Source organism: Rhinichthys klamathensis, unplaced genomic scaffold (assembly GCF_029890125.1).
Source record: "Rhinichthys klamathensis goyatoka isolate OS25496 unplaced genomic scaffold, OSU_Roscu_1.1 h1tg000157l_1, whole genome shotgun sequence".
In the NCBI taxonomy this organism is placed as follows: domain Eukaryota; kingdom Metazoa; phylum Chordata; class Actinopteri; order Cypriniformes; family Leuciscidae; genus Rhinichthys; species Rhinichthys klamathensis.
This window is the reverse complement of record NW_026606692.1, coordinates 1,142,970-1,157,665: the sequence shown is the minus strand read 5'-3', so window position 1 is coordinate 1,157,665 and position 14,696 is coordinate 1,142,970. Positions and strand designations below refer to the sequence as shown.

General features: G+C 36.4%; 1 protein-coding gene across 3 annotated transcripts in view; it reads right to left on the bottom strand.

Moving 5' to 3' along the window:
• The window catches only part of gpc6a (glypican 6a), a 210,728-nt gene that overhangs the window by 48,270 nt on the left and 147,762 nt on the right, over positions 1-14,696 (bottom strand). For all 3 annotated transcript variants that reach the window (XM_056258661.1, XM_056258662.1, XM_056258663.1), the window contains exons 5-6: positions 3,266-3,396; positions 637-780 (exon numbers count right to left, since the gene is read on the bottom strand). In XM_056258661.1, the coding sequence (XP_056114636.1) occupies positions 637-780; positions 3,266-3,396 (275 nt within the window). The remainder of the gene's footprint in view (positions 1-636; positions 781-3,265; positions 3,397-14,696) is intronic.

Below are 14,696 nucleotides of genomic sequence, written 5' to 3'. Positions count from 1 at the left end.
ATGACTGATGCGTTACATGAGAAAAGACATTCAGCTTTGGTTACAGATGTGCAAGCCAAAATTTGCTGAATTTATACCTTCAAAGTTGAAATAGGTCATAAACATGTCAAAGTGAACGGGGCGTTGCGATGAAACGCTACAGTGGATACTTCAATACCATACAGCATCATCATGCACCTGTTCAGAAAGACATGTACCAGTTTATAATGTTTATTTAGGTGAAGTAGCCTTCACCTTTAAGAAATTGGTAACACTTTAGTTTGGGGACCAATTCTCACTATTAACTAGATGCTTAGTAGCATGCATATTAGGATATTGGCTGTTTATTATTACTTATAAAGCACATATTAATGCCTAATTCTGCATGACCTTGTTCTGCAGCTCTTACCCAATACATAAACTTAACAACTACCTAACTAACTATTAATAAGCAATAATTAGAGTTTAAGACAAAAATCAGATAGTGGTATGTGTTCCCTAAATTAAAATGTGACCAATAAATTATATGTTTCACATTTTTGCATCGCCACCAAAGCTTTTCCCACGGCGTTTTCCTGTGTCTGAACTCCAAAGGTCATCACTGCCCACCCACGCCTGCCCACACTGCCCCGCTCTGCCCTCCTGCCACCCACTCACCAGTCTGTCCAGGCTGGTGCCGGCTGCTGTGGTGGGTCTCTCTTCTGGGCTGTACGGTCTGAAGCGACTGTTGAACACATCCGAGATCCCGCGGGCAGATCGGCCCATTCCAGCTGGTTTGGGATGACCGCATCCTTGAAATACCTATAATTACCAAGTGGGAAGGCATCAACCCGTGTGGTTAGGGTATAAAAACAGCTGAAAGTAAAGAATGAAGTGCGATGAGAGGGTGTGTATTGGTGTCGTGGAGCGTTCTTGAAGGAGATGACATATTTTGCATTGAATTGTTTATTGCATGGGTTCAATTCCCAGGGAATGAACACATGATAGTGCAACGCATTCTCATCCTTTGGCGTCATATAGGTGACGCCATATGACATTTCGTCAAAATCTTACGCACATGGCATCCTTTAGCGTCAATATAACACGCACTGTTATGGGTAGGTTTAGGTCTGGGGTAGGGTATGGTCATGACGCCTTGGGATCTGCGTCTCATATTGACGCTAAAGGATGCCATGTGCGTTGGATTTAGACGAGTGTCACCTGTATGACGCCTTGGGTTCTGCGTCTCAAATTACGTAAGATTTCAACGAAATGTCCAAAGCGTCACATGTATGACGCCAAAGGATGAGAACGGGCTGGATAGTGTTAATGTTGAATGCAGTGTATGTCGCTTTTGGATAAAAGCATCTGCATAAAAGTTTTAAGTTAATTTGCTCAGTGTGCACATTTTGAGCCACATTTTGTAAACACCATATTCTGATATAACAGGATGCCTAAAGCGTGAAACAAACTCTATACAAGTATATGAATACCTACCAATTTGTTTGCATGGTTGCATTTTAAAATGCACACAACCACAATTCATAATGCAATGAATTACATAAAGTGCATGTCACATTCTCAATGTTGCCACAAGAGGCGCTACAGTGGACATCAGCATTAACTGTTAGTTCTTCCTATTCATATTATCAATAAATTCCAATATTTATCCAAAATGAATTTTGATTCATCATATCACTGTTGCCACCAAAGACAATTTCACATGTATTCATATAGCCCTTTATACTATAAAGATTGTTTTAAAGCAGCTTCACAGTGTGTTAATGTTGCAAAATTCATCAATTACGAAACAAATCCAATATCAGCTGTAAAACAGCTACAGAACACAATAGTGTCACTATGTATGTAGCTCAATTTAGTTTAATGTTGATTCAGTTTAGTTCTTCAGAAGACAATAGTGTCTATATTCAGCTCATATTAAGTAAATATCAATTCAGATTTTAAATCGTGATTACTAATGAGCGACACCTGCGCACTGGTCTGATCGATAAGAGGACTAATGTTGTGTTTTGTTTTATTATGTGTGACAGCAGTCGTCCGTGAGGGGCTTTTACTTTCGTTTTGTATTTGTTTTATTTTCTGTCATTAAAGTCTTTGAATGTTCGCCGGTTCCCGCCTCTTTCTTTCCACAACATCTAACTTTGTTACACTCTACAAAATCCCATTCACTATATTACATTCCTATATCTAAATGCCTAAATTGCCATGCATATTAACACTTGCCGAATACAAAAATAATAATTCAATGCTGAAGGACGCATTACAATTCCAAGGATACTGACCATAAAGAGTTTAAATTGGATTCCATTGATCGAATCCGAGCCAAACACTTAAAAAATGTGTGGCATGAGAGAAATAACATATGCTTTGCATTCACATGCATGCTAACGTCTCGTAGATGCAATGAATTCTGGGTGAGCTGACAGTGATGGGACATTTTAATGCCACGGCTTGATGTCTGCGCTCTGATGTCGGACGATCTGTCACTATGATTATCATTCAAAGTCTCTGGCTGACATGTACACACTGATGTTCATGGCTGTAGTGCATTTTCAATCAGGTCCTCCTGCTTTCCAGAAGCTTTTAATGCAACAGCAGACCACAGCACTCAAAAGACAGTCTGTGCTTATTTCTTTCCTTCTTTCACACTGGTGTTTGTGGATCAAGCCACATTTTATTTTGCGTACTGCCCTAAGCATGGAAGTCCATCAGGGATACATGGCTAATTTCCCTGAATATGAAAGCTCCTCTTGAAAGCTTTAGTACCTGAGGTGTGGCTTTACAATGTGGGCAACATGCATATTAATCAAAATTGTGACCAAATGTCTGTAAAAATGTTTTAATACTATGGGAAATATCCATACGTGAAATTCATTCAGAATTTTTTAGTTTTTCTAGAAGTTTTTATATGAAGGTATTTTGATTACTGTATTTATTGAACAAAAAAAATATTATTTTATTCATCAAAATAAACAAAAAGTGATTGTTTTGAACAAGTATTAACTCCGACATTATTAAAAAACACTTTTATGATTTATTTTCACACAAAATCTACCAATGTTCAATACAAACATATATTCTTTTTATCTGCAAGCATACACTATGGGAGTAGTGAAAAGCATTTTTCTTAAGCTGTGAACTTATATATATATAAGTTCACTCAAAAAATCCTTTAGACACATGGAATTTCTGCAGTTTGAGGAGCTTTGGCCCTTGATATTTGTGTGAGCGTGCACGTGTCCCTGCATTAATGCCTGCCTATATGTGTGTGTGTTCACAGGCATACCTTGGATGAAACTTGTATGCTGTTGTCCTGCATGGTCATGATGGCCTCAGAGATCTTTACATCTATCGGCTCCATGACGGCCTCGATGTTAAAGGGCCCCGCGAGTCTGTCAGCCACCAGCAGCATGGCATCTGTCACAACACGGGACAAAAAACACATTCACATTCCAGATCTGAGACCTACAACACACATGCAGCGATGCCATGACCCCTCTCGCCCATCTAGATCCAGAGGAAAATACAAAAATGCAATATGTTGAATCTTACTGACCATATTCAATTGGAAACAACATGCAATAAAAAATATACTTTTTTTATTTGGTATAATATGCATTAATTATCCACAATAATTGATCGAGGAAAGTAATTTTGATGTCATGTTGACTTTAAATAATGTGTTATGCAATCAAGCAGATTATGCAAATTAAAAAGCTTTACACCACGGCCTGTTTAAATACTCGATTCTGATTGGCTGGAAGGTGTGCAGTAAAACCGTTTAATGCACAGGTAGTTCCAGTCAGTTTGATTACAGTTCGAAATTAATCCGCTACTATAAACATTGGTAACCATAGTAACAGAGTTACACTTGCAAAAGAGTGAGAGAGAGAGAGACACATATGAAAACGTTATAGGCTCAGAGCCATAGAGAGAAAGAGTTGCGACGCTCTTTGATCGCTCGCGATGGCTGTCACGTGGTTCATGTAAGCCCCAAGTTCCAAAACATACGCGGGCTGTCATGTTCTTCTATGGGACAGACAGCAGCGATTGCATTATTGACCGGTAAATATAAAATAAAACACACACCCAAGTACTTTTTCAGCTGTTACTGCATTATTGCATTAGTTATGCATTTGGAGAGGCAGGGTGACAACGAAATAGCCTACTACTGTATATTACTTAGATACGTTTTTAGGCTTTTTTTTTAGGGAAAAGACAGAGCTAGATAAGATCGAAGACGACAATAATGAGGTCAATACGAAAAAGACAACTAAATGGGCAGTTAACACTTTCAGTGACTTTTTGCGCCAAAGACAGAACAATTGTGATTTCGAGACCTAACGTTACTCTGCGTCTCTTTTAAATGAGACATTTCGGGAGTTTTATGCCTCTGTTCAGTCTACCGCTGGACGCGAATACAGTGTTGCAAGTTTGATGCGTCTCAGAGCAGGTATAAACCGTCACATTACAAAATACAACATCATAAGGGATAAAGACTTCAAGTCAAGCAATGCCATCTTTAAATCAGTTTTAAAGCGCTACAGGAAAAATGGAAAAGACACCAGCGTTCATCATCCGCGTAAGAAAAGTTTGGTTTGACATACAGCTAATTCATTTAAATAAATGACATGATTAGTTCAAATAAAGCTTTCCTTGTCACTGTCAGTGTTGCCTATCATTCATAAATAATTTTAATAAATCCATGAATCATTAAGTTAGCTATATAGGCCTATGCTTAAGCAACGAGGGGACTGTAGACTTTAAAGAAGAGACGCATAGGTAACTCGCGCACGCATCTCTCTCTCTCTCTCTCTCTCTCTCTCTCTCTCTCTCTCTCTCTCTCTCTCTCTCTCTCTCTCTCTCTCTCTCTCTCTCTCTCTCTCTCTCAGTTCTCTGTCTCCCTCTTTTAATAATGAATTTAAATAAATGTGATAATTCATTCAAATAAAAGCAATCCGATGGCTCTACTTTATTTAAAGCGGACGGAGTGCTAGAACTAACGAGCCGTAACTTAAGAAAATAACCGTCATTTTTACACGTCTGTTAAAAAAATACATTGTAAACATCAGTTACAGCTTTAACTTCTTATTAACTTGGCAAATAACCGAGGTATAAGCGGGATAATCCACGGCTAGCCATGCATTAAAGAATTTTAATGCACGACCTAGAGGCAACCACCCTCCGCTTCGCATCGGGTGGTTCTTCGCCTCTACGTCGTGCATTAAAATTCTTTAATGCATGGCTAGCCGTGGATTATCCCTTACATATTATCAAAGTCTGAGCTAAACAGATGACAATTATCATGTATTATCCCTTAAACTAATGTAATTAATATGCACAAACATGCCAGTAAACCAGATGAAGTGTCCAACAGATGGACTCACGCTAAATATGAGGCTCAACGGCACCTTAGAAAGCGTCTCGGCTCAATACACATTAAACTTCCCGTTAAACTTCGCCGAGTTGTATATCCGACTGTCACGCGGGCATAAAAACATGTAATGTATTGATTCAATTAGTGTCAGGGAATTGATTTTACCCTTGAGGTTTTTCCCTTGCGCTCATATTTTGAAGGCTTGAGACGTATCGTTTCTCTATAAAGTCCCTCGCAGCTAAACAAACGGAGAGTCGTTATGTGTTTCTCGCTGCGAAAGACAGTTTGTTAGAATAAGTAACACTGGCAGGGCAGTAATGTGTACATTTCCCTCAAAATCACCCTGGAAGATGCCTAAGAAACTGTTTGTGTGCAGTAATTAAACTCTTGATTTGTCTCAGCTGGTTGTTTGAAATTGTGTATTTTGTGTTTCTTTGTGTCAGGCGACGTCATAGTCTTGCATGCTGAGAGCTAACAAAAAGTAGCACATCATTTATTTGGGCATGAAACTATGGTAAAACTATGTTGTTGTTATTTTTTGTGTCATAGCACCATGGCTGCAAGTATACAAAATGGAATAAATTGGTATACAGGCTGTCCCTGCCAAAAAAGTACTATCATGCTTTTTTAACCCTTAAAGACCTATACAGCCGCCGGCGGCTAAAAATAACTGTTGTTCTTAAATGTTAAAGAACTTTTGAACCGCTACTCCAATCCGTATGCTTTAAAAAGTCCCATAAAGAGGAGATTCACGGCTTTTCTGTGATATCGGGTTAATCGCGTTTGGACATTCAGAAGCTCCGTAGTGAATGTGATTGCGTCATCAAGTTTTGATCAGCATTGATTCGTCAAAGAAACCCGTGCGGTTTGTTCCTCTGAGCCAATCATGAATGACTGTTGATGCTTAGTCCCGCCCTCATGCCCAGATTGGTTGAAACTATCATCTACTCAACCAATAAACATAGTTCTTGGTCTTTTGCACGAACAACTAGCATCATTCTTTGGAAATTTGAACTGAGGTAAAGTGAAAGTAGTTCATATAGGCTATGTGTGTGTGTGTGTGTGTGTGTGTGTGTGTGTGTGTGTGTGTGTGTGTGTGTGTTTTAATACATATAAAGTTTCTTTTGCTTCAGTGTTCTATTACAATGTTTCTATTTATTTTACTTCCTAAACTTTTTTGGACACATCTAAATTGTCAGTAAATAAAAAACACCAGCTTTTCACTGAAAATCGCCTATATAATGTTGTAATAAATGGCTATAACTTGCTTAGGGATTGTTACATGTAGTCAAAATTACATCTGGAAATGTAGAATATCCAAGTACAGCTTTCTAAAGGAAAAAATCCAAACTTCAGGAGGATTTGTTTGAGTTGAGTAAAAAAAATCACAAAAAATATGCTGCCGTTTTTCTTAAATCTGGTAAATTCATCCATTCTAAGACAAAATAAATGTAAAATTGGATTATTTAAATGAGATAGATTGAAACTTCAAGTTCTCCTGTTAAAAATGATATATGACACTTGATGCTGACTGCTATAATGGGTTAGAAAAACAAAGAAAAGGACAGGCGGTGCAGGTGCTCCAAAAATGGTCTAGGTCTTTAAGGGTTAAACATAACGTACTGCATAACAAAACTGTGTTTTTGGACATTTTACTGTGGTATACCATGTTTAACTGGGCCACTTGGTAAAAGTAACACTCTGAGAGATAGTACCAGATGGCACATATACACTTTGAACTTTGTACTTTGAACTATAACATGGTAGTGAGATTCATGTACCATAATATATGACACTCTATGGTACTTTATGAAGAGAATACCATGGTACTACACTCTAAAAAAATGCTGGGTTGTGTCAACCCAAATTTGGGTCAAATATGGACGAACCCAAATGTTGGGTTAAAAATGTAATTTAAAATTTTAACCCAACTTCAACTTTCACTTTCAACTGTAAATTGTTTAATTACATTTTAAACCCAACATTTGGGTTTGTCCATATTTGACCCAAATTTTTAGTTGAAACAACCCAACATTTTTTAGAGTGTATCATTGTGCATGTCAAAAAAATACCACGGTAGTACAACAGTATCCAAAATCTGAAGTATCCAAAATACTGTACTGGTATGTAAAATATCTTGGTAAGAACATAGTAAATGACACTATTTGACGTACGGAGCAAGTGCCATGGTATTATGACAATCATCGCTGTACTGATTGGTAAGGGTCAAGTTCAATACTGTCTTATTAAATCCACGCTGGGGAAAAACCTGATATAAAAAAAAAAAAAAAACTGATTTCATCTTAAATGATGACAGCTCAATCATCCATCACACAACACAATAAAAATGACAAAAAAAAAGTTACAAGAGTGGAAAAATAAGATTGAACGTTTCATTAAGACATTAAAATGTCACCTTTGAAGGTTATGCTGGCTTCAGAAAATTGTAAACAAGCTTTCGCTGGCTTCGGATGCCATTTGTAGATATAATGCAATCTCATTGCAGTCCAGTGTAAAACTTTTTAAGCAGATAAAAACATGGAAATGTACTAAATCTGGCTAAGAAAAGAAAAAAAAGCTAAGGCTGTTTTGAAATAGCGGATTTGTAAAGATTTTCACAGTAAAACTGAGGTGAAAACAGGACAAACAAATAATAAATGAAGACCTCTGAAGATGCATTCAGTATCTGAGCAGGGCAGTTTTGCATTTGCTATAATTTTTCCAAAAGCAACTAAAAAGCAATTCACTTCACTAAGCGACCGATCCCTGGATACAGATTTCATGCATTTATTTATTTTTGCAGCACAGAGCAATTATGTTAAAAGACCATTAAAATGATCAGAGAGATACTGAATGTACTTCTGTGATAACAGGATCCGACTGTTAAGCCTGCAGTGAAACAGATAAGCCAGGCGCAGGTCCGAATATTGTTTACTCGGACATCATATTTGAGGTGTAGCGCATTATTTTATGGATGATAGCACAGCATTACATCTGATTCCTGATGAATGTAATCTGGTAGGTGCAGAAAATGCTGCAAAATAAGTTCAACCTTGACATGAATTGTCCTTACAGAGGTGGGGAGTGAGAGGAGGCAGTGCTTCCACATCGCTGTGATTGGCCGATTGCGTTGTAGAAGCAATAATGTCCATCTATCACATAACTCTGCATGGGTCAGACTGGAAAGATGAATTAAAAAGTAAACAAATCACTCTGAAATGGCCACTTTCAATCATGCCTAAAATAATAATAATAATAATAATAAAAAAAAAAAAAACTTGATCAGCTGGTTTTAGTGACACTTCAGCTCAAATTAAACATGCACATTTTATCACCTTCATGATGACTTACGGATGAATGCTGAAAATTGAAGCCTTTAATTTTATATTATTTAAATGTTAATGTTTTAATATTAAATAATTTCATGAATATATAAATCAGACTTTAAATTATTTTATTTTTTATAAATTAAATAATTTATTAATTTATATTTAATTTATTAATTTAGATTTATTATAAATGTGTTTTTTAACTAGGCCTATATTAGCATGTTATTTTTGAAGCAATGTATTAAAACAAACAGGTTAAACATTTATACAAAACGAAATGTTACAATTTTTAAAAAAAAAAATACAAAAAATGTAAAAATAAAGCTTGATTTTTTGCTTTTTTTTAAGCTTATTATTGGTGTGTGTTATTTTTTTTTAAACATAAACATGATGAGATGTTTTTATAAACAGAGAAAATATTAGAGTATTGGTTGCATGTCTCATTAACCCAGAAGCTGTGTAATAATCAACCATATGCAAATTTTTTTTTTTACAAAAGTCACTTTGACTCCTCGTTTCAGAAGGCCAGATGCTCCTGATCCCTGCCGTACAGTCATAACGGCTCGCTGTACCTTCATATCAATGTGATAATATTACATATACTGCACCGGGGCGCAGTGAAGAAATAAAATCAAACCTAGCCTGAAGTATTCCTTTCCACAGCGTATGATAATTTATTAATGAGCGCCATATATAGAAGCTCTTGCTGAATTGTTAATTATGGAGCCAGTGTTGAGTGAGAACGGATATCACATTGCAAAGTTCATTTTATGCACTTGGAAAAAAAGACGTGACCACATTTTACTTGCCTACATTATTCATTATCTGCCTCGACTTCCTTTTTGCTTCATAAAAAGGGCTCTAGTTTTCATTATCACACTCTATTTCAGTAGAAGGAAGGGTGACTTTACTCAGGTGATGGCAGGAGGACGAGGACGAGGACGAGAAGCTGTGGTACATCATCACCGTTGAGCGAATTACTCTTGAGTGGACCAGCGCACAAATCAATGCTGAAGACAGATGATTCGCCAGTCTCACAAACGTGTCATTAAACCTCCGTGTTATTAATTTGCGCTCACATGGAACCTATTAGAGCGAACTGGAAGATGGCATTGATCGGTGCGAGCGGCGAGAGAAAAAGTATTTGATCTTTTCATTGGGTTTCTACCCCTCATAAATGCCCCTGGAAGCAGGGCATGATGGATACCGTGTTTCATTCACGAACAAAAGAGAGCGAGAAGCACACAAATGAGGGATTTAAGACTTGATTGACAATTAGAGGTGCATTGTGGGAAAGCTCATGGCGAACGAGTGACTACAGGGCACGGAAACCGATCCAGTGCACGTAATGGCTGAAGAAATTAAAACTTGGAGGGCTTTATTGGCATAATGTAAGAGTCCAACGTCAGGGACTCGCTGGGGAGAAACATGGCGTTTTGAAGGAGGTGAAAATCATGGAAATCTAAACGCGGCTTCAGGGGAAACTTGATCCTGTAATGTGATGGACGTGTAACGCTCTCAAATATCTGTAATGCCCAGATTCACTCAAATTTAATGGCCGATTTTTCACATCAGCATGAATCTGTAATCTCATGAAGAACTGTCTCAAAATCAAAGAAAACTGCCTATTTTTAGGACCATTATAAGGATTTTCACTCTAATTCTCTTACTGTAATACAAAACATATCTATTTTCCTTGCTGTTTTAATGAAAATCATCCTGTATAAATATGTGCATGTCATTAATCAACATAATATGCAAGATGAGTCCAAATAGTATCAAATCATGTTGAAAGTAATAAAACAGAGGTGTCTGGATGGGAATGTGTCCTGTAGGAAATTAATGTAACTATATGATAAAATAAAACAAAATAAAATAAAGATTGGTTTTAAATAAACTAATGAATTAAAATCCTACAATACTGTAGTAGGCAATACACTCTAAAAAATGTTGGGTTGTTTCAACCCAAATTTGGGTCAAATATGGACAAACCCAAATGTTGGGTTAAAAATGTAATTAAACAATTTACAGTTGAAAGTGAAAGTTGAAGTTGGGATAAAATTTTAAATTACATTTTTAAACCAACATTTGGGTTTGTCCATATTTGACCCAAATTTGGGTTGAAACAACCCAACATTTTTTAGAGTGCAGTATTTAAGCATTTTTAATTTGCTATCTTATTAAAAAACATTTATTTTATTTTGTTTTATTTTAACATCTTATCATATACACTCTAAAAAATGCTGGGTTGTGTCAACCCAAATTTGGGTCAAATATGGACAAATCCAAATGTTGGGTTAAAAATGTCATTTAAAATTTTAACCCAACTTCAACTTTCACTTTCAACTGTAAATTGTTTAATTACATTTTTAACCCAACATTTGGGTTTGTCCATATTTGACCCAAATTTGACCCAACATTTTTTAGAGTGTGTAGGCAATGAATATCACTATATGATAAAATGATTAAATAAAAAAATAAAAAAAAAGAATTTTTCAAACAAAATTGTAAAAAAAAAAATACTGTAAAATAAAATAAAATAAAATACGCTATGTGTGAACAAAGGAGTCAGTGTTGGTTAATGTAGTAGTTCAATACGGTCTTACCACACATTTAATGCAAAGTATGTAAATTAAGACGTACCATATATTACGACCAATAGGCTGAGATTTCACTGCCTGAATCTGCGCAGTAATTAAAAAACACAATTCCAGAACGACTTCCTCCTTTCCTTCCTCCAACATCCCCTCAAGCTACAGAGAATATGAGCTCTACGACTCGTATTAATTACTTTAGTGCATTAGCTCCCCCAAACTGATTCAAATTCAAACGCAGGAGGACAAAGCTACATGTATATGACTCTCATGATCAGTGCTTCGTCTCTGAGTGTGTCCTAAGGCTTGAAGTGTGGTCTGCGAGGTTTAATCACGGCTCTTTGCATCGGTGTGAATGACCCGCTCGCTGTGCCCGGCTGACACTCTCGCTCAGGTCCTCGGGCTTTGAAGAGCACTTCTGTTTGTTTACTCGGAGGACTCAGATTGCTCGTGATGCTTGGTTAGATTTCCATCAGGAGCTCTCTGGAGGTCAGAGCCGAGGTTTCGGCTGGAGACTGAAGTCTGTGAGCTTTCAGCTGCTGTTCTAGAAGCTCAGCTCATACAGATTGACCAAACTACTGGAGATCTGCTGTTTGATGGCTGAAGGTGTTGTTGGGCATATCATGATAAAGTACATTTGGAATTATCAAGATATGATATATCAAGGGATATGTTAGATTAAAAGCTAGGAGATTTCTTTGACTGGAAAGAGACTGCAGTCAAACACCATCAAGGTTAATATTTTTCCCCCCTTCTGGCAAAAATAAAATGTTCAGGGTAAAGATAAAAATAAGGATAAGAGATGGAGGCTAGGGCTCTATCAGGGGATTTCACGGACAGAAAGTGTTAAGTACACGGGGTGAACCTCTCGGCAGGTCTTCAGTGAACTACAGCACAGAAACCACGGGTCGGATGGCTTTTGTTTGCTGGGAAACATGCGTTTGTACAAAATGTCTCATTCGGGAAGATCAAGCTTTTCGGTTGACACAAATAACTTGGTGGAGAAAAATGTAAACTGAAACAAGCCAGTTTACGAATTACAAACAGACTTTTTCAATCAATTGACTTCTGATTTATGAGTCTCAATGGAAAAGACGGAGAGGATTTCATTTTGACAATGAATAGGAAAACCCTTGGTTAGCAAATGATTAGGCCGGTTTAACCCTATAAAGCCCACTGTATGATACATGAAATGATCAAAACTTTAAGTACAGGAGTATGATAATTTATACTTTTTTGGCAAGTAAAAGGCCTTCAGTTTCATGTGCCTATTGCTGTGAACTCTTTACTGATTTTTAAACGCAAGCATAACTTTTATATTGTTAGTATTATATCAGGATAAACACTTACTGGACTGAAGTAACTTAGATTTACTTGATTATCCATATTTTGATTTTAATCATGAGTATAAAATATGATCATCAGATTATAAAACTACAATGCTAGTAGTGATCATAAAACTAAGCATTAAACATGATCTTACTAAGAGATATAGAGTGATGACTGATATTTCTATCAATTTTATGTGAGTATCTACTATACTGTTATAAAGATTTCATTGATTTACATTACAAGCATCAGAAGTTCATCTTAATTTTTGGGCATATAAATAAATATCAGCATCTGCAGCAAATTGCATATTTTTGCTAAGTTTGGGTCTCTGAATGAAACTGAGGTGAACTGAGAGGATGAGCGCCATATTCTCATATATGAACCATATATGATGTATCAAATATGAAACGGGTTCAATAAACTGTTCTGTTACAAAAAAAATAAAAAATGATTTCATATATCAGAATTTACAGGGTTAAACAGTATTTGATTTACATATTAAACTGTGCATGCATGTTTTTGCAATTTCTATAATTATGCCTCAATTCAATATCCAATGAATCACAATCTCATGAATCAGCGGCAAACCTGCAAGACGAACTCAGTGAGTCCAGGAAAGAAAGAGCAACAGAAGAACCACTCGAGCGCTTTTTGCTTGTACCAGTATCAGATGTTACATCAATAAAGCATGTCAAGTACTGTCATCATTTTCCACTTTATTATGAACACCCATATCACAGAAAAATAACAATTTAGCCTGCGCCAGATGAGCCTCAACAGACTGCGTCCTGAAAATGATCTGTTTAAAAAAATAAAAAAATGCACCCACTTGAAAGTAACTAAGATTCACAAACCGGGTCTGAGCTGATTTAATTAGTTGATTTGGACAAAGACGGTAGTGAATCGTACTCAACAAAGCTAATATGAGCCAAACATCAGCCGAAAAAGCTGCAACTGTGTAATTGAAGTAATTGCTTCCTAACTGAACGCAGAAGCGAAGGAACGCAGCTGCTCCATTCAAGACCCGACGGCAAAGAACTCGGCGCTGTTGTTGTGTGAGTGTTTACAAAAATGTGTCGAAGAAAACAAGCCATTGCAAAATGACACAGTTGGTGCTCTTGATGGCAGATCAGTGCAGATAAACGCCGTTTGACATGTCAGAAAGGAGAAAAACACTGCAGAGATCTCTGACTAAATGCAGGGTTTGTAGACGTTGGTTGATCCGCTGAAAATGAAATAAAGCTTCACTGTGGCATTTCTAAGAAAACGGCAATACGATCAGCCCAGAGAACGGACGCAAGAACGCGAGGTGCAAGAGAGTCTTTATGAGAAGCACGGATCCTGACATAGAGATTCTGTTCTGGCGTGCTTGTGTTGGACCGAGACACACATCAGATCCACACTGATTAGAGCATGTGTAAACCAGACCTGACGGATGTGTCAACAGTCCCTGAAAGAAATGTGCCGGGGCGTTAAAAGACCACAGAGAAGAAGTTCGGGAACGACGAAACAGAACCCAGCACAGTTCAACTCAGATATTAAAATGCTGATGATTACTGTTCCTACTAAATTCTGCAGACTACTTTAAATCAGAGAGCTTTCACATTTTTTTCTAGTCATGATTACACTTAATAATTGGTTGTTTAAAAAAACATCCTGTCCTGGTAGATTACAAAAAAATATTTCCTGGTTGTAATTCACAATTGATATAAATGGAACTAATAATGACTTTTCATTGGTTTTGAGCTTTTTTTGTTGTTTTTGCATTGTGACAGTATTTCCAAGACTATTATTTATTCTAAAAGCAAAATTCATAAAGCAAAAAAAAAAAAGAAAAAAAAAAAAAAGTTTTCTTTTGAAATACAGTATTATATTATATTACTTTAATTAAATATATAAAATACATTTTAATGAAAACAATGTAATGTTTTTTTCATTTTTTCAATTTATTTCATTTAATATCTTTTTTTATTTAGAAAAATATGAACCTATAACTATATATACAGTATATATATATTGTTTTATACTTGTGATTTGTTTGGTAAAATAAATAATAAATAAAATAAATAATAATACTAAACTAAA